The sequence below is a fragment of the Carcharhinus amblyrhynchos genome, unplaced genomic scaffold, assembly GCF_965287045.1.
Source record: "Carcharhinus amblyrhynchos unplaced genomic scaffold, sCarAmb.v2.hapA scaffold_37, whole genome shotgun sequence".
Classification (NCBI taxonomy): domain Eukaryota; kingdom Metazoa; phylum Chordata; class Chondrichthyes; order Carcharhiniformes; family Carcharhinidae; genus Carcharhinus; species Carcharhinus amblyrhynchos.
In genome coordinates this window covers 1752530-1775430 of record NW_027649778.1, presented here as the reverse complement: position 1 = coordinate 1775430, position 22901 = coordinate 1752530, and the positions used below count along the sequence as shown (strand labels likewise).

General features: G+C 49.1%; 1 protein-coding gene across 1 annotated transcript; it reads left to right on the top strand.

Annotated features, from left to right (window-relative positions):
- Positions 1-434: 434 nt before the first annotated feature.
- Positions 435-21928, top strand: LOC145362105 (leucine-rich repeat and fibronectin type III domain-containing protein 1-like). Its single transcript, XM_080218144.1, has 2 exons — positions 435-1822; positions 21025-21928. The coding sequence occupies exons 1-2, from the start codon at positions 435-437 to the stop codon at positions 21926-21928; spliced, it is 2292 nt and encodes a 763-aa protein (XP_080074270.1).
- The last annotated feature ends 973 nt before the right edge of the window (positions 21929-22901 follow it).

The window sequence follows — 22901 nt, the reverse complement described above, 5'->3', positions numbered from 1 at the left end:
CTGTCCATCCCTTGAGCGAACACTTTGTGAGGAGTGAACATTAATGGAACGATGCCTGCGCGATGAGCCGGTACCTTCACGGCAGATGGAGCAGGTGTAGCTGCGATCATTGGGGTGGTGATTAAGTTTGTTTTTCTTATTCTTACTAAGCAGAAATGTCAGGAGAACAATTTAAATCTGTACTACCTTCCTTGTCCAACGCAGAAAATGCAGCAGGAATTGATGAGGGAGGGTAGTGTATTCTGGAAGAGAAAGATATTCGTGATCAGAATGCTTGATATATCCTCAAATAGCCCAATTGTGAGTCAACCTGGGGAGTCATCTAGATGAGCAATCAGAAATATTACCTGGTGTTGGACACTCTCTGTAAAACCAATTTAATTCTGTCAACGGTTTGTAACGTTCTTGTTTTCCCCCCTCCAGCCTGACCGACGATGGAGAGGTTCCTCTTCTCTCTGCTCCTGCTCAGCCTGGCCGTCAAGGCCCAGATTTGCCCCAACCGCTGCATCTGCCAGAACCTGTCCCCCTCCCTCGCCATCCTCTGTGCCAAAACCGGCCTTCTCTTCGTGCCTCCCTTCATCAACAGGAAGACCGTGGAGCTTCGCCTGACCGATAACTTCATCACCACCGTCAAGAGGAAGGACTTTGCCAACATGACCAGCCTGGTCCACCTCACCTTGTCTCGGAACACCATCAGCCAGATCATGCCGCTGACCTTTGGTGACCTGCGTGGGCTGCGGGCTTTACACCTGGACAGTAACAGGCTGACCAAACTCGTAAACGACCACCTGAAAGGTCTGGTGAACCTGCGGCACTTAATCCTGAACAACAATCAGCTCAGCCACGTTGCGGAAGGATCCTTCAATGACTTTATCACCTGCCTGGAAGACCTGGACATGTCCTACAATAACCTGGAGCAATTTCCTTGGGAGGCCATTGCCAAAATGGTCAACTTGAACACTCTGGCCTTGGATCACAATCTAATTGACCACATCGAAGAGGGGACCTTCTCGGTTCTTCACAAGTTGGCCAGGTTGGATATGACGTCTAACAGACTGCATAAACTTCCACCGGATCCACTTTTCTTAAGGACTCAACTATTGGTCAATGCCAAAGGCGCCCAGTATTTCTCGTTGGTGCTGAGTTTTGGTGGAAATCCTCTGCACTGCAACTGTGAGTTGCTTTGGTTACGACGCCTGACGAGGGAGGATGACTTGGAGACGTGCGCGTCTCCGCCTCATTTGATGGGAAAATATTTCTGGTCAATCTCCGAGGACGAGTTTGTCTGTGAACCTCCTCTGATAACACGGCTTCATTCAACCAAGGCGTTTGTCATGGAAGGACAAAGTGTGACCTTGAAGTGTAAAGCGGTGGGGGATCCAGACCCCTCAATTCTCTGGAGCTCGCCAGAGGGGAAGTTGGTTTCCAACACGTCCCGGACCACGCTGCATGACAACGGCACCTTGGAAATCCTGATCACCACCCTCAAGGACAGCGGCGCGTTCACCTGCATCGCCTCCAACGCAGCCGGAGAGTCGGCGAACAACATCACCATTGGGATCATCCCCCTCCCTCACCTCGTCAACTTAACCAGCCACGTGAAGGAGCCGGCCCCTGGCTCCTCGGATATCACCACCTCCACCAAATCCGGATCACCCTCCAACAACACTGACACCAAGAGCTTACAGGATAAGAAAGTGGTGGCCACCGAACTCAGCACGACATCGGCACTCATCCGCTGGCCTTCCCAACGCCCCATTCCCGGGATCCGCATGTATCAAATTCAATACAACAGCTCCACGGATGACACTCTTGTGTACAGGTAAATCCTAAAACTTCCTACAATAACTTTCCTAAACTTCCTAAAACTTCGGGCGGCACCATAGCACAGTGGGTTAGCACTGCTGCTTCACAGCTCCAGGGTCCCAGGTTCGATTCCCGGCTCGGGTCACTGTCTGTGTGGAGTTTGCACATTCTCCTCGTGTCTGCGTGGGTTTCCTCTCCGGGTACTCCGGTTTCCTCCCACAGTCCAAAGATCTGCGGGTTAGGTTGATTGGCCAGGCTAAAATTGCCCCTTAGTGTCCTGAGATGCTGGGATTAGAGGGTGGGATATGGGGGTAGGGCCTGGGTGGGATTGTGGTCAGTGCAGTCTCGATGGGCCGAAGGGCCTCTTCCCGCACTGTATTCTATGATCTTCAATTCTAACTTAGTCAAAAAAAAATCAAGTGTGAATAGAATCAATAATTGTTTAATCTGCTTTTCTTCGTGTTGGTTTGGGGAGGAATGTTGGCCTGGAACCACAATGCAGCAAGAGGTCATTCGGCCCATCAGGTCTGCACTGGCTCTCCGACGGAGCATCTTACCCAACTACCCCCCACCCCCCAACCTCTCCTTATCCTATCACCATAATCCCATGCATTTACCAGGGTCAATCCACCTAACCTGCACAGGGAATGGGGAGAATATGTAATTTGCTCCCACAGGGAATGTGGGACTCTCTCCCACGGGGAGTGGGGAGAATGTGGGACTCGCTCCCACGGGGAGTGGGGAGAATGTGGGACTCGCTCCCACAGGGAATGGGGAGAATGTGGGACTCGCTCCCACAGGGAATGGGGAGAATGTGGGACTCGCTCCCACAGGGAGTGGGGGAGAATGTGGGACTCGCTCCCACGGGGAGTGGGGAGAATGTGGGACTCGCTCCCACGGGGAGTGGGGAGAATGTGGGACTCGCTCCCACGGGGAGTGGGGAGAATGTGGGACTCACTCCCACGGGGGAGTGGGGAGAATGTGGGACTCACTCCCACAGGGAGTGGGGAGAATGTGGGACTCGCTCCCACGGGGAGTGGGGAGAACGTGGGACTCGCTCCCACGGGGGAGTGGGGAGAATGTGGGACTCGCTCCCACGGGGAGTGGGGAGAATGTGGGACTCACTCCCACGGGGGAGTGGGGAGAATGTGGGACTCTCTCCCACGGGGAGTGGGGAGAATGTGGGACTCGCTCCCACGGGGAGTGGGGGAGAATGTGGGACTCTCTCCCACGGGGAGTGGGGAGAATGTGGGACTCTCTCCCACGGGGAGTGGGGAGAATGTGGGACTCGCTCCCACGGGGAGTGGGGAGAATGTGGGACTCGCTCCCACGGGGAGTGGGGAGAATGTGGGACTCGCTCCCACGGGGAGTGGGGAGAATGTGGGACTCACTGGGTTGAAAAAGTTTGTTACATTTAAGGGGGGAGCTGGGTAAACACGTGAGGGAGAGAGGATTGATGAATTTGGGGATAGAGTGAAACGAGGTTGGATGGGAGGGAGCTCGTGTGGAACAGTATGGAGCAGATGGCCCGAATGGCCTGTTTTTCTGCTACAATATTGATGTTGATGATTCCTTTTTAAAGAAATGGGAAGCAGTTGATTGGAACAGGAGCTGATGTTGCTGTAACTGCAGGGTGCTGTCGAGATACTTCACCCAACGTGGTGAGACGTTGGAGTGAAAATACCCCAGTTGCTGTTTGAATAAAAGGTGTCACCCTCACCGGGAGGAGGGGGGAGGGCACGGCAATGGGCTCCGTTGGGGTTCTTTGCTCCCAACATTCTGCACCATCGTCCCTGCCTCGATGAAATGTCCGGATCTGCTGAAAGGCTTGATGGGAAATGGACGTCTGTAACCTCAGGATGAGGCCCAGGGTGTGATGTCCCCCTCGTGTCCTGATAGCCTGCTACTCCTCATGGCTTAGGCTAACCTGTTCATAGGGTCATAGAATCCCTACAGTGCAGAAGGAGGCCATTCAGCCCATCCAGTCTGCGCTGACCACAATACTATCCAGGCTATATTCCCATAACCCCACATATTTACCCTGCCAATCCCCCTGATACTAGGGCCAATTTTAGTATGGTCAATCCACCCGGGGTCCCTGGCTCTGTAAGGCAGCAATGCTAACCACTGTGCCACCCTGCCACTGAGGAAGCAGTTGCCTTAGACAAGCTTGTTGAGGGAGGTGGGGGGGGGAGGGGGAGTGGGGGACGGGAGGGAGGTGGAGAGAGGGGGAGGGGAGTGGGGAGAGGGAGGTGGGGAGAGGGGCAAGGAGGGGAGAGGGATGTGGGGAGAGGGAGTAGGTGGGGGGAGGGAGGTGGGGAGAGGGGGAGTGGGGGGAGGGAGGTGGGGGAGGGGAGGGGGGAGTGGGGGGAGGGGGAGGGGGAGAGGGGGAATGGGGGGAGGGAGGTGGGGGGAGGGGGAGGGGAGGGGGGAGGGGAGGGGAGGGGGGAGTAGGGGGAGGGGAGAGGGGGAGTGGGGGGAGGGGAGAGGGGGAGTGGGGGGAGGGGAGAGGGGGAGTGGGGGGAGGGGGAGTGGGGGGAAGGAGGTGGGGGGAGGGGGAGGGGAGAGGGGAGTGGGGGGAGGGGGAGGGGAGGGGGGAATGGGAGGTGGGGGAGAGGGAGGGGGAGGGGAGGGGGAGTAGGGGGAGGAAGGTGGGGGGAGGGGGAGGGGACAGGGGGAGTGGGGGGAGGGAGGCGGGGAAGGGGGTTGGGGGGAGAGTGGTGGGGAGGTGTTGGGGGACAGGGTAAGAAAATCCTCCATTTTGAGTGTGCACTTCTTTCCCCTCGTAACCCTTTTCTCCGAGATGCTGCAGTGATGTTCTGTCTGGTTGTTCAGGACTATTCGCCCTCTGGGGTCTCTGAGTGGAGTGGGCTAATGAACAGAATAGGCAGTTAGTGCCGCAGTGTAATTACAGGCCAGGGTTAACCACCTTGCTGCCATCCCGTTATCGCTAACATCCTTTATTCCTTGAGACCCGACGCCCCGCAGGGGCAGAGCGGTCTTTCCCTGGGTTCCCATTTCTGGGAATTAATATTTGGAAAATCAATTGGCCCTTTCATCAGTTTTACTGGTTCATTTGTTGCCTGTTCCTCCGGAGTTGGAGTGTGGCTCTGAATTCCAAATGTGATGGATTGCAGGAAGGGGGGGTGGGGGGTACATGGGGTGATGGTGGGGGGAATCAATACTTTTCTAATTCCCGTTGCTGAAGTGCCTCGTTAGAAACTGCCCTCGGTCTAATTGCACAGGGTCATGGAAGGGTTAGCTCGGCCGATCCTAGCAGCCAAACCATTTATCCAGCAGTCACGGACGTTATACCCTTTACTACACTGAATTCCTGTAACACATAGAGAGGAATCACAGACTGGCATGGCCCAAGCACCAAGACAATTAGACCATAAGAATTGGGCCACTCGGCCCATCAATTCTGCCCCGCATATCAATCATGGCTGACATTTTTCTCATCCCCATTCTCCTGCCTTTTCCCCCTAACCCCCAATCCCCTTATTAATCAAGAATTTCTGTCTTAAAGACACTCAGTGACCCAGCTCCTCTGTGGCAAAGAGTTCCACACATTCCCCACTCTCTGGCTGAAGAAATTCCTCCTCATCTCTGTTTTAAAGGATCGTCCCTTTAGCCTGAGGTTGTGTCCCTCTGGTTCTAGTTTTTCCTACTAGTGGAAACATCCTCTCAATGTCCACTCTATCCAGGGTCTCGCAAGTAAGTTTCAATAAGATCCCCCCTCATCCTTCTAAACTACATTGAGTACAGACCCAGAGTCCTCAACTGTTCCTCATACGACATTCCTGGGATCATTCTCATGAACCTTCTCTGGACCCCCTCTAAAGCCAGCACATCCTTTCTTAGATATGGGGCCCAAAACTGTTCGCAAATGACCAGAGCCTTATACAGCCTCAGAAGTCCATCCCTGCTCTTGTATTCTAGCCCTCTTGAATGAACAATATCTTAAGACATTATTGGATTTCCCACTGCGCTATTCATGGTGAATCGATGCAGTGTGTTGGGATTAGAATTTCATTTTTTTTCTTCATTCTTTCACTGTGGGCGTCGCTGGCCAGCGTTCATTGCCCATCCCGAATTGCCCCTTGACCTGGCTCGTCAGACCTTTCCAGAGGGTGTTAAAGAGCCAGCCACGTTGCTGAGGGTCTGGACCCAGACTGGGTAAGGATGGCAGATTCCTGTCTCAAGAGGAAGCAGATGGGTTTTTATGGTGATCAGCAAAGGTTTTGTGGTAATTCTTTGCCATCTATCGTGGTAGGATTAAACCAAGATCCCCAGAACATTACCGGGGGTTCCTGGAATACCAGTCCAGTGACTCTGCCCCTGTAGAATCCTCCCCCCCCAATTTAGGATTCACTGAAAGTAGGCTGGAGTTGGTTTTTGGGGTCCAGGAGAACAAGTTACTAAATTGTGATGTAAGCTGGAATAATTGGGCACAGTTCTAGGCATGGCATTCTGAAAAGGTAACTTGGCCAATTGGTGGCACAGTGATTAGCACCACTGCGTTACAGCGCCAGGGCCCTGGGTTTGATTCCAGCCTCGGGCCACTGTCTGTATGGAGTTTGCACATTCTCCCCGTGTCTGTGTGGGTTTTTTCTGGTGCTCCAGTTTCCTCCCATACTCCAAAGATGTGTAGGTCGATAGTGAGGCAGTGGCTTGGTGGTATTATCACCTGACTATTAATCCAGAGATTCACTTTATATTCTGGGGACCCGGGTTCGAATCCCACCACGGTAGCTGGTGGAATTTGAATTCAATAAAAAATATCTAGAATCAAGAGTCTACTGATGACCATGAAACCATTGTTGATTGTTGGAAAAACCCATCTGGTTCACTAATGTCCCTTTAAGGAAGGAAATTTGCCATCCTTACCCGGTCTGGCCTTCATGTGACTCCAGAGCCACAGCAATGTAGTTGACTCTCAACTGCCCTCTGAACAAGGGCAACTAGGGATGGGCAATAAATGATGGCCCAGCCAGCGACGCCCATGTCCCATGAATGGATAAAAAAAGGTTAGGTGGATTGGCCATGTTAAATTGCCCATTAGTGTCAGGGGGTGGTTATGAGGATAGGGCGGTGGGATTGTTGTTGGTGCGGGCTCGATGGGCCAAATGGCCTCCTTCTATGTGCAGGGATTCTATGATATGGTATATGGATGCAGGAAGGTGGCATTAGAAAGGGCGTCCTCAGATTGGCCTGGAGAAGAGGCTGAATGGCCTCCTTTTGCGTTGTAATTTTGTTATGGTTCTAAATAAGGGGTGCGGTCGAGATACACCACAATGATACCCCAGTTCCAGGTTTTGAGGAAAAATAGTGGAGGCGATTCTCCCATCTCCCGGGAGTCTCTAGTGGAATCCTTTGTGGGCTCCAGCAATCCGGATGCCTGCACTGGGGGCCACTGCGCATGCGTCAGTCTCGGTGCTGACAGATCGGCGCACGCGCAGTGGCCCACTCAGCGCTGTGCTGCCGGCCTCACCAGCGGAAATAAGCCCCGTCACCTGGCTTTCAGCGTGATTCACGCTCGGACATTCCGCAGCGCACAGAGTGTGGGAGATCCATTCTGAAACTCCTGCTGAAAAATCTAGCAGAATTTACTCCAGTTTTTACGCGAATTAGGCACTAAGAATGTTTTTTGGGAGAATCGCCCCTTCTATAAACTAAGGTTGCATTCTCTGGAATATCGGAGTTAAGAAAGAATCCGATCGAAGCTTTGGGATGTTGAATGGACCTGATCAGTTAGATCATGGGAGGCGATTCCCAATGGTGGGTGGGCAAGAGCTGTTCTTGAGTTGGTTGGGATGTGATCTCAGAATTTTGTATCTTTTTCCTGACGGAAGAAGGTGATACAGAGAATGTTTGGTTGCTCCCATTCTTTCTGAGAGAACTAAAGGGTAATTAAATCAAACAGATTAGATGGAGTTAGACACAAGTCAGCAATGATCATAGAATTACAGAACCCCTGCAGTGTAGAAGGATACCATTCGGCCCATCGAGCCTGCACTGACTCTCTGAAAGAGAACCTTACATAGACCCACTCCTTCATCTCCATAACCACACACATTTAGCTTCGCGAATCAACCTAGTCTACAAATATATGGACAATAAGGGCAATTTAGAATGACCAATATCCTTAACCTACACATCCTTGGACACTAAGAGACAATTTAGCATGGCCAATCCACCTAACCTCCACATCCTTGGACACTAAGAGACAATTTAGCATGGCCAATCCACCTAACCTCCACATCCTTGGACACTAAGAGACAATTGAGCATGGCCAATCCACCTAACCTCCACATCTTTGGACACTAAGGGACGATTTAGCATGGCCAATCCACCCTAACCTACACATCTTTGTATACTAAGGGGCAATTTATCATGGCCAATCCACCCTAACCTACACATCTTTGGTCACTAAGGGACAATTTAGCATTGCTAATCCACCTAACCTACACATCTTTGGACACTAAGGGGCAATTTATCATGGCCAATCCACCTAACCTACACATCTTTGGTCACTAAGGGACAATTTAGCATTGCTAATCCACCTAACCTACACATCTTTGGACACTAAGGGGCAATTTATCATGGCCAATCCACCCTAACCTACACATCTTTGGTCACTAAGGGACAATTTAGCATTGCTAATCCACCTAACCTACACATCTTTGGACACTAAGGGGCAATTTATCATGGCCAATCCACCTAACCTACACATCTTCAGACATTAAAGGGCAATTTATCATGGCCAATCCACCTAACCTACACATCTTCAGACATTAAAGGGCAATTTATCATGGCCAATTCACCTAACCTGCACATCTTTGGAATGTGGGAGGAAACTGGAGCACTCGGAAGAAACTCATGCAGACACAGGGAGATTCAACACAGACAGTGACCCAAGGCTGGAATTGAGCCCGGGTCCCTGGCACTGCGAGGCAGCAGTGCTAACCACTGTGCCACCTTGCCAGTTTAAATGATCTCCAGGAATGAAGGAATGAGCTTGAGGGGCTGAATGGACTCCTGTTGCTGCGTGCTTCAATGATAATTGTTCCCCAAGCCGTGTTTCAAAATCTACTTACCAGGTCAATACATCCTCTCGAAAGTGCAGTGCCGAGGTCTCTGCACAGTAAGACCAGTTTGCATTGTGATTTGTGTAAAGTTTTAGATAAAGCAAAATATTTTCTTTGTGTGTGAAGCCTCAACTGGAAGAAAAAAACATTAAATCTATCTGCCGGTTTATTTCCAAATTATATGTGAGGACAGAGACACTGTTATAACCTCAGCGAGAACATCAATGCTGAGAAAATTAAAATACATTTGCTGTCAATGAGGGTTTATGGATTCTCAGGGTTGATCCATTAACATGAAGAGGGCACCATTATGATAGAGCTATCAATCAAACCAGAAAACTTGCTTTCGAGATGTTTGCAAAGTCTTATATTTCACACCTTGGAATCATTGGGGAACTCAGAATTTCTATTCCAACATCAGCAAGTAACCACGTCCGGTTTAATGCAATGTTTACAGGAAATTGCTACACATATTCTTGAATCCCAGGGAACACCAGAACTCCGGGCTGGAATATCAATCCAGGAGAATCCATAGAATCCAGACCACTGCTGAAGGAGGCCATTCAGCCCATCGAGTCGGCACTGACCCTCCAAGAGTCCATGCTGTCATCCTATCCCTGTATACCAGTGCATTTATCATGTGGCCATTTCAGCTAATCTATATATCTTGTGACAAACGGGCAATTTACTATGGCCAATCCACACATCTTTGGACACTAAGGGGCAATTTAACATGGCCAACCCATTTAACTGACACATCTTGGGACACTAAGGGGCAATTTAGCATGGCCAATCCACCTAACCTGCACACCTTAGGACACCAAGGGGCAATTTAGCATGGCCAATCCACCTAACCTGCACATCTTTGGACTTTGAGAGCAAAGAACAATTAACAACACAGCACGGGTAACAGGCCCTTCGGCCCAACAAGCCCGCGCCGCCATTTCAACATTGTGAGTCCCTTCTCCACCAATGACCCTTGTCTATGCTTATGGCACTCCACATTGGAAACCAGATTGAGGGGAGACTAATTTAGGGACAATCTGTTACACCAATTAGCCAAAGAGCCCATCTTTGGGGTGTAGGAGGAATCCAGAGAACCTGGAAGAAACACCATGCAGACACGGGGAGAACATGCAGACGCGACACAGACAGTGACCCAAAGCGGGAATCGAACCCGGGTCCCTGGTGCTGCGAGGCAGTGCTGCTAACCACTGTAACACTGTGAGAGATTTCCTGAGCATTCTCGATTGGTTCGACAGCACTTCAGTGACAAGGCGAAAATAACTTTTCATTTGGATAATGGAGTAAATGCCGACAAGACTAATTGCCACGTGATGTCTTCCTCATTTAAAGCAGTCTTAAAGACAGCTTCAACAAATGCCAGCACGTTGACCAAATGTTTATAAAGCGGAGATTCAAGACTCATTACTGGGGGGTAGTGAAAAGGAAGGTTTGTCCACACTCAAATTGTGCTGGGGACACTCAATGTTAATGTTAGTGGATTTAACAGTTCGAAGATGGAGTAGAAACACATAGATCTTCCCCATGCCCCTCTCGCACCATCCATTATCATAGGTTAGGCGAGGCATTCAGTCGATGGGCATACAAGCAACAACTAATCAGCTATTTCAGTGTCTGAAAGTTCATGGCATTGATTCATAGTTGCCCTGTGTGATTAGACTGAGAGTGATCAATGCCAATACTCAAATCCCCAATCCAATTTGCACTTGGGGAAAATCCACATAATGAAACAGCCATGATTTATGGATTGTCCCTCTGCTCCCTGATTGGATCATTTAGATCGGCAGTTGGCTGCCCCACTGCCATCAATCAAACTAAAAATTAATCCAACAAAAGTGCCGTCTTTTTAAATAAATGCCTAAATCGTAAATAAAGCAATGGGAACTTATTAAATTAAATGATTTTGTTCGCCTTGCTGCTTCCCGTCCTCCGCAGAATGAATATTCCGTTCTAGCTCTTTCTATCCGACTGATTGGCTGTCAAAGAAACTATTTACTTTTATCCGGCCCTGTTCACACCTTCTCATAATATTTTACAGCAGTTGAGTATTTGGAGCAGCACAGTGGGGTTAGCACTGCTGTCTCACAGCACCAGGGACCCAGGTTCGATTCCCGGCCTTGGGTCACTGTCTGTGTGGAGACTGCACCTTCTCCCCGTGTCGGCGTGGGTTTCCTCGGGGTGCTCCGGTTTCCTCCCACACTCCAAAGATGTGCTGATTAGGGTGCATTGGCCATGCTAAATTCTCCCTCCGTGTACCCGAACAGGCGCCGGAGTGTGGCAACTAGGGGATTTTCATGGTAACTTCATTGCAGAGTTAATGTAAGCCTACTTGTGACATTAATAATTAAAAAATTTAAAAAAACCTGCTTATGTTATTATGTACTCAGTGATATAGTATTTATATACCATATCCACTGACACAATGCACTTATAGTGTTTATGTGCTTAGCTATAAAGTATTAGGTGGATAGGCCATGCTAAATTGCCCCTTCATGTCCAAAGATGTGCCGGTTAGGTGGATTGGCCGTGCTGAATGCAGGGGGTTAGAGGGATAGTGTGTGGTTGCGGGCCTGAGTTAGATTCTCTTTCGGTAAGTCAGTGATGGGCTGAATGGCCTCCTTCTGCACTGTAGGAATGCTATAGATTCTATAGATTTGTCTATGGTCTTTTCCTCATCATATTTCTCATAGAATATATATGTAATTACCTGAGAATCAATCTTTAAATATATCTGCAGCTATTTATTCAATGTAGTGCCATCTGTAATAGACAGAAAAGTAGGGTGGAGATTGAGGACCAGTCATTAGTTTACGAACAGCAGCCTTGAAGGGCTGAATGGCCTCCTGCTGCTGCTATCTTTATGTAAAAGAATCTATTTATATTCTAAATTCTACAAATGGTCCCAGCTACGGGCTAGCCTGTAGAACCAATCTGTTTATCCATCTACACAAATCCTTTAACTCCCAAGCAACAATTAACCCTCACTGCACCTCCACAAGTAATAAATATCCCATTCCATTGGGGCTTTTCAACCTCAGCCAAGGGAATGTTTTCAAAATGCAGCCACTGGTGTAAATCTGCAGAATCTGATTCGTGCATCACAAGATCCATCAGGTTTGATACCCGGCTGGGGTCACTGTCTGTGTGGAGTCTGCACATTCTCCCCGTGTCTGCGTGGGTTTCCTCCGGGTGCTTCAGTTTCCTCCCACAGTCCGAAAGACATGCTGGTTTGGGTGGATTGGCCCGAACAGGCGCCGGAGTGTGGCGACTAGGGGAATTTCACAGTAACTCCATTGCAGTGTTAATGTAAGCCTTACTTGTGACTAATAAATAAAGCAAAAAAAGGATTCCACAAGTGGCAGAGTGATTAAGGGATAAATGTGAGTTCAGAGATGAAGGAATTCTCCCCAACTCCTCCCTCAAAAAACCATCCGTGGGATATTTCACCTTCAGCTGAGAGAAGAGGCAGCACTGACCTGGCTTCATCCTCTCAAAGACAAAACCTCCAACACTGCGGCGCTCCCTCAGCACTGACCCTCTGACAGTGCGGCGCTCCCTCAGCACTGACCCTCTGACAGTGCGGCACTCCCTCAGCACTGACCCTCTGACAGTGCAGCACTCCCTCAGCACTGACCCTCTGACAGTGCGGCACTCCCTCAGCACTGACCCTCTGACAGTGCGGCACTCCCTTATTACTATATTGAGGTGTTAGCCTGTATTTCTGAGCTCAAGTGTAGTTTGTTTGAAATCTGCACTCCTTGTCTCGAGACATGTACACTTCCCTCTGAGCTAGTCCTTGGCTGCACACTGCCTCACTATCAGGTATGAACTAATTGACATCTCTTCCTACTGAGTCCATTCTTTGGTTGGGGAAATCAGGAAATAAGACCACAAGACTGTCAGACACAGGGGAAGAATTAGGCCACTCGGCCCATCGAGTCTGCTCCACCATTCAATCAAGGCTGGAGATTCTGCTTCTGGCCACTGGTCAGTCAGTGCCCGTGTGTTAGACGGGGCAATATGTGGGTGGGGGGGTGAGGACGGCACTCGAGTACGAAACATTGAATGAGAGAAAGCTGCCACACACGTGACATCTGTCACACACGTGCAGCTAAGGTGAGGCACAGGGATAATGGTCACCGTTCATTAACCCAGTGGAGAGAGCTATCAGAATGGAAGAACACATTCAAACAGGAAAAAAGTCATTCCGATTGAAAGGGAAATAATGATTTGCTATTTTCAATTTAGCTTTGTGTATGAAATGGAAAGGTGCATTCATCAGCTGGGCAGTGAAGCGAGGTTCACAACTTTCACACTGCGGTCCATCCTTCCCTTTCCAACATCTCATCTCCCTCTAATGGCGAGTTATCTTCCAGACCAATTCTCACCATTTGTGGACCTGCAACACAAAACTGCCCAAATTCAATGCAGTTGGATTCTGTCCCTACCTCGTTCCTTACCTGTCCTGGGAATGTTTGATGGGGGGACAGTGTAGAGGGAGCTTTACTCTGTATCTAACCCCGTGCTGTACCTGTCCTGGGAGTGTTTGATGGTGGACAGTGTAGAGGGAGCTTTACTCTGTATCTAACCCCGTGCTGTACCTGTCCTGGGAGTGTTTGATGGGGGGACAGTGTAGAGGGAGCTTTACTCTGTATCTAACCCCGTGCTGTACCTGTCCTGGGAGTGTTTGATGGGGGACAGTGTAGAGGGAGCTTTACTCTGTATCTAACCCCGTGCTGTACCTGTCCTGGGAGTGTTTGATGGGGGACAGTGTAGAGGGAGCTTTACTCTGTATCTAACCCCGTGCTGTACCTGTCCTGGGAGTGTTTGATGGGGGACAGTGTAGAGGGAACTTTACTCTGTATCTAACCCCGTGCTGAACCTGTCCTGGGAGTGTTTGATGGGGGACAGTGTAGAGGGAGCTTTACTCTGTATCTAACCCCGTGCTGTACCTGTCCTGGGAGTGTTTGATGGGGGGACAGTGTAGAGGGAGCTTTACTCTGTATCTAACCCCGTGCTGTACCTGTCCTGGGAGTGTTTGATGGAGTGGGGGTCAATGTAGAGGGAGCTTTACTCTATATCTACCCTGTGCTGAACCTGTCCTGGGAGTGACGGGGAAACAATTAATCCAGGTAAAGTGTGAAGAGCTTTCGGGAAGTGGACACTTGCTCTTTCTGCACAATCTTGTTGGAGCACAGAACTGGGATGTTCACCGTCTCTGCTTACCCCTAGCTAGGCATCCTTCAGATGGAGTTTAGTGTGGAAAAGTGTGAGGTGATTCACTTTGGTAAGAATAACAGGAATACAGAATATAGGGCTAATGGAAGGACTCAGTAGTGTTCACGAGCAGAGAGATCTCGGGGTACGTGTGCATAGCTCCCTGAATGTTGGCACCCAGGTTGATAAGGTTGTTAAGAAGGCGTACGGTGTGTGTTAGCTTTTATTGGTAGAGGGATTGAACTTCAGAGCCGTGAGATCATTTTGCAACTGTACAAAACTCTGGTGCGGCCGCACTTGGAGTATTGCGTACAGTTCTGGTCGCCGCATTATAAGAAAGATGTGGAGGCATTGGAAAGGGTGCAGAGGAGGTTTACCAGGATGTTGCCTGGTATGGTGGGAAGGTCTTATGAGGAAAGGCTGAGGGACTTGAGGTTATTTTCATTGGAGAGAAGAAGGTTACGAGGTGACCTGATTGAGGCATACAAGTTGATCAAAGGATTGGATAGGGTGGACAGTGAGAGCCTTTTACCTCGGATGGTGATGGCTAACACGAGGGGACATAGCTTTAAATTAAGGGGTGGTAATTATAGGACGGATGTCAGAGGTAAGTTCTTTACTCAGAGGGTAGTAAGGGCGTGGAATGCCCTGCCTGCAGCAGTTGTGGACTCGCCAACTTTAAGGGTGTTCAAATGGTCAGTGGATAGGCATATGGATAACATTGGAATAGTTTAGGTTAGAGGGTCATTAGATTGGTTCCGCCGGTCGGAGCAACATCGAGGGCCGAAGGGCCTGTACTGCGCTGGAATGTTCTAAGTTCTATGTTCAGAGGATACGACTCCCAGAGAGGCGGGGAGGGGGCGTGGGTTCTAACTTGCCCCTTCCTCTAAAATCTCCTCCTGGGATTGAGAACCGGAATGCATCACAGCACACAGAGCGGGATCCTGGAGCCCTGAGCCTCTGTAACAGTAACCGCTCCATATCCCAGTGCTAACAATTCTCACCTCCATCAGCACCAAGCAGTCATAAATGTCAGCTTCTGTCTAGCGGAGAATTCAGTTATCATCTTTTTATGTCAAATCATCAGGAATGAATAATGCTGTTGGCATTTCCTGACTGCGTGCTGCCGCTATACAAAAGCCTTGCGTCTGCAAACTGCTACACCTCATTCTCTCTGCCTTCAGGTGACCTTCAGTGAGACTGAGAATAAATGGCAAGTGTAATCAAAATATTAGGAGGGCCCTGAGTCTCACCCAGGCCTGACAATACCTCCCTACGCGGTCCTGCAACGCACTGTCTCCGTCAGACATCTCGGCCTGACGAGATAGCGACAGCACGGGGAAAAAAATGGGCTGAATAGCTTCTCTGCGAGACATAAATTCTTTATACAGCTGTTGCTCCGTCAGCAACACGGTCGGCAAATAATTTATGGGCAAAGTGACGCTCGCTGAAGCCCTGATAATTTAAATATAGTCTGACTTTTATTGCCTGGTGCAGGCACACACTGCAGCAGCTCTCCTGCGATTTGTGAATTCATTCGTCAGCTGATTATCCGTGCAGTTCGCCACACTTTATTCCTGCTTTTGTTGCTTGATGTTTGGGAGTTCCCAGGGCCTGGTTGTGATTTTCCTTTTGTGTTCCACATTCTTCAGAACCCCGAGTATTTTACAAAGCATCGTTGGTGTATTATTTTATTCATTCCTGGGACGTGGGCATCACAAACTGGGCCAACATCCTTTGTTCATCCCTAGCTGCCTTGAACTAACGTAGCCCAGTCCATCACACAAACCAGCCTCCCATCCATTCACTCCGTCTACACTTCCCACTGCCTCGGAGAAGCAGCCAGAATAATTAAGGAGTTGAGTGGCACAGTGGTTAGCACTGCGCCTCACAGTGCCCGGGTCCTGATTTGGGTCACTGTCTGCACGTTCTCCCTGTGTCTGCGTGGGTTTCCCCCGGGTGTTCCGGTTTCCTCGCACACTCCAAAGATGTGTCAGTTAGGTTGATTGGTTAACCTTGGTGCCTCAGGATGTGATAGGTTAGAAGGATTAGCTTGGTAACTCAGCGGAGATATGGCCTGGGTGGGATTGTCAGTACAGACTTGATGGGCCGAATGGTCTCCTTCTGCACTGTAGGGTTTCTATGATGCTATGAATTTTCTAAGGACTCCACACATCCTGAACATTCTCTCTTCCAACTTCTTTTGTCGGGAAAAAGACACAAAATCTGAGGTCACGTACTAACCGACTCAAGAACAGCTTCTTCCCTGCTGCTGTCAGACTTTTGAATGCTCCTACCTCGCATTAAGTTGATCTTTCTGTACACCCTAGCTATGACTGTCACACTACATTCTGCAGTATCTCCTTTCCTTCTCTATGAAGTGAAAACAAACCAAAATTGTCCAATCTCTCCTCATAGCTAATACCCTCCAAACATAGATCATAGAACATTACAGCACAGTGCAGGCCCTTCGGCCCTCGATGTTGTGCTGAGCTATGTCCAAACCCAAGATCAAGCTATCCCACTCCCTATCATTCTGGTGTGCTCCATGTGCCTATCCAATAACCGCTTGAAAGTTCCTAAAGTTTCCGACTCCACAATCACAGCAGGCAGTGCATTCCACACCCCAACCACTCTCTGAGTGACAAATCTACCTCGGACATTCCTCCTATATCTCCCACCATGAACCTTATAGTTATGCCCCCTTGTTACAGCTACATCCACCCAAAGAAACCAGGCAATGCCCTGGTAACCTTTCCTGTACCCTCTCCAAAGTCTCCACATCCTTCTGGTAGTGTGGCGACCAGAACTGTATGCAATATTCCAAATGTGGCCTAACTAACGTTCTATACATGTCTGCAACATGACCTGGCAATTTTTATACTCTACCCTCTGACCGATGAAGGCCACATCCCCTTGACCACTTTGACTGATCTAATTCGAGCAGACTTCTCCTGTAGAAGAAGTTGTGTTGGTGAGGGTTTTCATAACTTGTCTCCGTGTCATGAGCTGTCTTGGCCAATTCCTCTGAGCCACGAGTGGCGGCCTCTGATTGGCTGCCGGTGAGCACGGTAACACATTCTGAGAATTGTCAGCTCATTTCCCTGACAAATTTAGACAAATCTTGAAACAAATTCTTACAAAAACTGCCTGGCAAATGCAAGAAGGAATATGACGGTTGATGTGAAGAGTAATGAAGGAAGGTTATCAGTCCCATGGAAGAACAGAAAGAGAATGCCAGATAAACTCCCAGAGATAAATAAACCCCAAAACTGATACAATCACCAGGAATAATCATTTTTCAACCATGGGCAGCACAGTGGCAGCATAGCACTGCTGCCTTACAGCACCAGGGACCTGGGTTCAATCCCAGCCTTGGATGACTGTCTGTGTGGCGTTTTTATGTTCTCCCCGTGTCTGCAAGTGTTTCCTCCGGGTGCTCCGGTTTCCTCCCACACTCCAAAGGTGCGCTGTTAGGTGGATTGGCCATGCTAAATTGCCCCTTAGTCTCCAGAGATGTGCAGGTTAGGTGGATTGGCCATGTTAAATTGCCCCTTAGCCTCCAGAGATGTGTAGGTTAGGTGGATTGGCCATGCTAAATTGCCCCTTAGCCTCCAGAGATGGGTAGGTTAGGTGGATTGGCCATGCTAAATTGCCCCTTAGTCTCCAGAGATGTGCAGGTTAGGTGGATTGGCCATGCTAAATTGCCCCTTTGTTGCAAGAGGTGAAGGGTTGAGGAATTAACAGGGGAACATGTGGAGTTGCAGGAAAAGGGCCTGGTCTGTTTAGTGATGGTGCAGACTTGATGGGCTGAATGGCCTCCTGCTGCGCTGCAGGGATTCTATAATCCTAAGAGGAGGGAGCGAAGAACAGGAAGGGCGGGAGGCTGGCCTGATGAGTTATTCTATTCCTAGAAACATTGCAGTGATTCCGTTCCAAAGCAATATGATTCGGATAATGAAATGAACCCATCAAAAAGCTGTTACATTGCTTTAACTGCCTTGAATCACATCGCACTCACTGTTTCAGGAGAAAGCCCTGGTAACTACATCCCCAAAGAAAGGTTCAAACACAATCACACGTGTTGAGTGAAGCCTGAAGACATTTTCACCTATCACTTTCAAAGCTCTGATGATGAGATCACACTACAATGATTTCAGAACCGTGTATTTGTATAGTACAAAAGCTACGGACTCTGCACAAAATATAGGTTTTCAAAAGGATTTCTGGGCAATCTGCAGGTCAGATTTCTCTCTTTCTAGTGCACTCAGTAGCAGCAGTCTGTACCATCTACAAGATGCACTGCAGCAATTCACCAAAGATCCTTAAACAGCACCTTCCAAACCCACCACCACTTCCATCTAGGAGGACAAGGGATATATGGGAACACCACCGCCTGCAGTTTCCCCTCCCAGCCACTCACCATCCTGACTTGGGAAACATATTGTCATTCCTTCGCAATCGCTGGGTCAAAATCCTGGGATTCCCACGGTGGCACAATGGTTAGTACTGCTGCCTCACAGCACCAGGGACCCGGGTTCGATTCCGGCCTTGGGCCACTGTCTGTGTGGAGTCTGCACGTTCTCCCCGCGTCTGGACAAATGTGAGATAATGCATTTCGGAAGGTCTAATACAGATAGGAAATATACAGTAAACGGCAGAACCCTTAAGAGTATTGATGGACAAAGAGACCTGGGTGTACAGATACACAGGTCACTGAAAGTGGCAATGCAGGTGGAGAAGGTAGTCAAGATGCTTGCCTTCATCGGCCGGGGTATTGAGTTTAAAAATTGGCAAGTCATGTTGCAGCTTTATAGAACCTTAGTGAGGCCGCACTTGGAATATAGTGTTCAATTCTGGTCGCCACACTACCAGAAGGATGTGAAGGCTTTGGAGAGGGAACAGAAAAGATTTACCAGGATGTTGCCTGGTATGGAGGGCATTAGCTATGAGGAGAGGTTGGAGAAACTTGGTTTGTTCTCACTGGAACAATGGAGGTTGAGGGGAGATCTGATAAAAGTCTACAAGATTATGAAGGGTATGGACAGAGTGGATAGTCAGAAGCTTTTTCCAAGGTGGAAGTGCCAGTTACTAGGGGGGGCACAGGTTTAAGGTGCGAGGGGCAAGGTTTAAAGGAGATGTACGGAGGGTGGTGGGTGCCTGGAACTTGTTGCCAGGGAGGTAGTGGAAGCAGATGCGATAGTGAGTTTTAAGAGGTGTCTTGACAAGTACATGATTGAGATGGGAATAGAGGGATATGGTCCCCGGGAGGATAAGGGGCTTTAGTTCAGTTGGGCCGCATGGTCAGTACAGGCTTGGAGGGCCAAAGGGCCTGTTCCTGTGCTGTAATTTTCTTTGTTCTTTGTCTGCGTGAGTTTCCTCCGGGTGCTCCGGTTTCCTCCCACAGCCCAAAGATGTGCGGGTTAGGTGCATTGGCCATGCTCAATTACCCCTTTGTGTCCTGGCGTGCATAGGTTAGAGGGATTAGTGGGGTAAATGTGTGGGACTATGGGGATAGGGCCTGGGTGGGATTGTTGTCGCTGCAGACTCGATGGGCTGAATGGCCTCCTTCTGCACTGTAGGGACTCTCTGACTCTATCCTGACTTACATCAGCCCAGTTATGGATTTACCATCCAGTTTCAGTCTTGCTGTGAGTCTCCACAGTTTGTGGATGTGAAGAAAGATCCAAGTAAATCCAGCTGAATCCTAAATGACTTGTGAATTGCATTGGGTGGGATTTCACCGTCCCGCTTGCCAGAGTAATTGTCCTGGGTGGAACAGGGACCATGCAAGGACTGCTGACCTTGGGTGGGATCTTCTGGTCCCGGGGTGAGTGCGGCCAGAAAAATCCCACCTAATGATTGGAACAATATGGGAAATGCTTCCAGAAGAGAAAAACGCTGGAAAATCTCAGCGGGTCAGGCAGCATCTGTAAGGAGAGAAAAGAGCTGACGTCTCGAGTCCAGGTGACCCTTTGTCAAAGCCAAAAGGCAGAGAAAGTGGGAGGTATTTATACTGCAGGGTGAGGGAATAGAAGATGAGTCATAGCCACAGAAACCAGGGGAAAGGCTGCTAATGGCAGCCCACAGAGAGAGAATAGAGGGTGTGAATGGCCAAATGGCAGAGAAACTAAAATCAGAGGGTAAACTGTGACAGATGGAGATGTGGAGGAAGAGGGGAATGAGTGAGAGAGAGATAAAATTGAGAAAAAGTAGGGGGAAAAGGAGAAGCAAATGGGGAGAAAAGGTAAAGAAAGGGGGATAAAATATAGGGAAGTGGGGAAGAATAATGAAAAAAGACAATAAAGAAATAAAAGGTTGAGAACAGTAAAAAATTAAATAAAATGAAAACAAAGGGGGGAAATGCATCCTGGTCAGTGTGTCTCTCCTTCTTGGCTATGAGGAGAGATTGGGTAAACTGGGGGTTGTTCTCCCTGGAAAGACGGAGAATGAGGGGAGACCTAATAGAGGTGTATAAGGTTATGAAGGGTATGGATAGGGTGAAGAGTGGGAAGCTTTTTCCCAGGTCGGAGGTGACGATCACGAGGGGCCACAGGTTCAAGGTGAGGGTGGTGGGGGGGGGGGGGGGGGGGGGGTGTGGGGGGCGAGGTTTAACACAGATATCAGAGGGACGTATTTTACACAGAGGGTGGTGGGGGCCTGGAATGCACTGCCAGGTAGGGTGGTGGAGGCGGACACGCTGGGATCGATTAAGACTTATCTGGATAGTCACATGAACAGACTGGGAATGGAGGGATACAAACGAATGGTCTAATTGGGCCAATGATCGGCACAGGCTTGGAGGGCCGAAGGGCCTGTGTCCCGTGCTGTACTGTTCTTTGTTTTTTTGTACTATTAACTAATTTAAGTGTCTCATATCTTTCAGAATGATTCCGTCTGCAAGCAAAACCTTTTTGGTGAATGATTTGGCCCCTGGCAGGGACTATGACCTGTGCATTTTGGCTGTTTACGATGACGGGATCACTTCGATGACGGGGACTAGGGTTGTGGGCTGCGTTCAATTCACCACGGAGCAGGAGTATACCCAGTGTCACTCGGTGCACACCCAGTTCCTTGGTGGGACCATGATCATCATCATTGGAGGGATCATTGTGGCCTCCGTGCTGGTCTTCATCATCATCCTTATGATCAGGTATAAGGTCTACAATAACACGGGAGAACACAAGACTGTTGTGAGCAACATGTGCTCACAGACCAACGGGGGTCAGAACGGAGGGATGACTCGCTCCAGCTCCAAGCTTGCCGAGGGTTCAGGTGAGTCAATTCCAGAGATTTTTAACGAATCCTCCAAGGGCTCGGTGACTGTGCTTTTAAACGTGTCTCGGGAAAAGGGCCACTTACCGCAAACCAGAACTGTGCTGACTGCCGACACTTTGTCTCACGCGCAATGCAGAAGGACAAAGCCAAGCGTAGACTCCCAGAAAGAAGCTCAGTTGTCTTCTGAAGAGGGGCAGACAGAAGGGAGCACTACTGACTCCAGTTTGTCCGTGTGTTTGATTAGACCGAGCAAGGGCACTCTACCTCAACGGGAGAAACAATCTAAACTAAGCAATGTATCTGTTCTGCCCTCTGAAATCTCGAGAGCTCAGCATAGACACTCGTTTGATGGAGACTATTCTCTGTTCCAGAGTCACAGTTACCCCCGGAGGGCACGGACTAGGATAAATCTGACTGGCAGTGGGCAGAATTTGAACTCTGATGACACTGTTCTGGAAAGCAAGAGAACAACCTTTAGCAGCACTGAATGGATGTTGGAAAGCACGGTGTGAGTCTCAACCTCACTCGCGGGACAGTATCACCAGTCCGTCATTCAATGCGGGGGTTAGCGTTCGCACGGAGGTAAAACCTTTCGAGGGAGCGAGGAAAACCCTCGGGATGTGACCCCCCCACCACCCCCCCCAACCTTTGCATCCGCAGTGGTGCCTTATACGAGCACGATGATGAAACCTTTGGAACGGGAAGGTTCATTGCTGCCAACATCAGTGCCCCAGAAGACACGGCACATTTCCGCGAGAGGAGTCCGTCACTTTCTTGGTGTTTTCTTTCCGTCGCTCCCGCCAGGTGGTCACGGCCAACGGCGATCCGGATTTCTGTGTTCAATAAAAGGTGCATTCCGGATACTTCACACATCACCGGCGGGGGAGAGCCAGTCACTGAAAATAAAACAAATAAACTCCTGTCATTAACACTCTCATCTCAAAGGAAGACGCACACAGTTTTGATGTTTATCGGAATCAAAAAGTAAGAAGTTGTACAAGCAGAAACTCACGGGGAAAAATGAGGAAGGAAAGATTGAAGTACGCGGACAGTGTGTCCAACTCAAAATGACTTCATGGTTGATATTTGTAGTATCTGGCTGGTCTGGATAGATTTCTGTGTCAGTGTATGTACAATATCTATATATCTGTCTGGATATCAATGTACAGATATTTATATGGATATATGTATCTGTATTCTACATTTATATATCGTAAAGAGTTGTATCACCCATGACTTTTTTAACCAATGCTGTTGATGAACATGTTTTTATATTAAAAACTTGTGCCATCATCTTGTCCGCTGCATTTTCTTCCTGCTGTGAGTGCGTCTAATACAACCTGGGAGAGTTTCAGGCAGAGGATGGCCTAGTGATATGGAATCCTACAGTGCAAAAGGAGGCCATTCAGCCCATCCAGTCTGCACCGACTACAATCCCACTCAGGCCCTATCCCCATAACCCCGCGCATTTACTCTTGCTAATCC

What these genes read in the sequence shown, in the direction of transcription:
- LOC145362105 (XM_080218144.1), top strand. Translation starts at nt 435, where the DNA reads ATGGAGAGGTTCCTCTTCTCTCTGCTCCTGCTCAGCCTGGCCGTCAAG. An exon ending in GATGACACTCTTGTGTACAG is followed by an intron (nt 1,823 to 21,024) that starts GTAAATCCTAAA and finishes CATATCTTTCAG; the next exon opens with AATGATTCCGTCTGCAAGCA.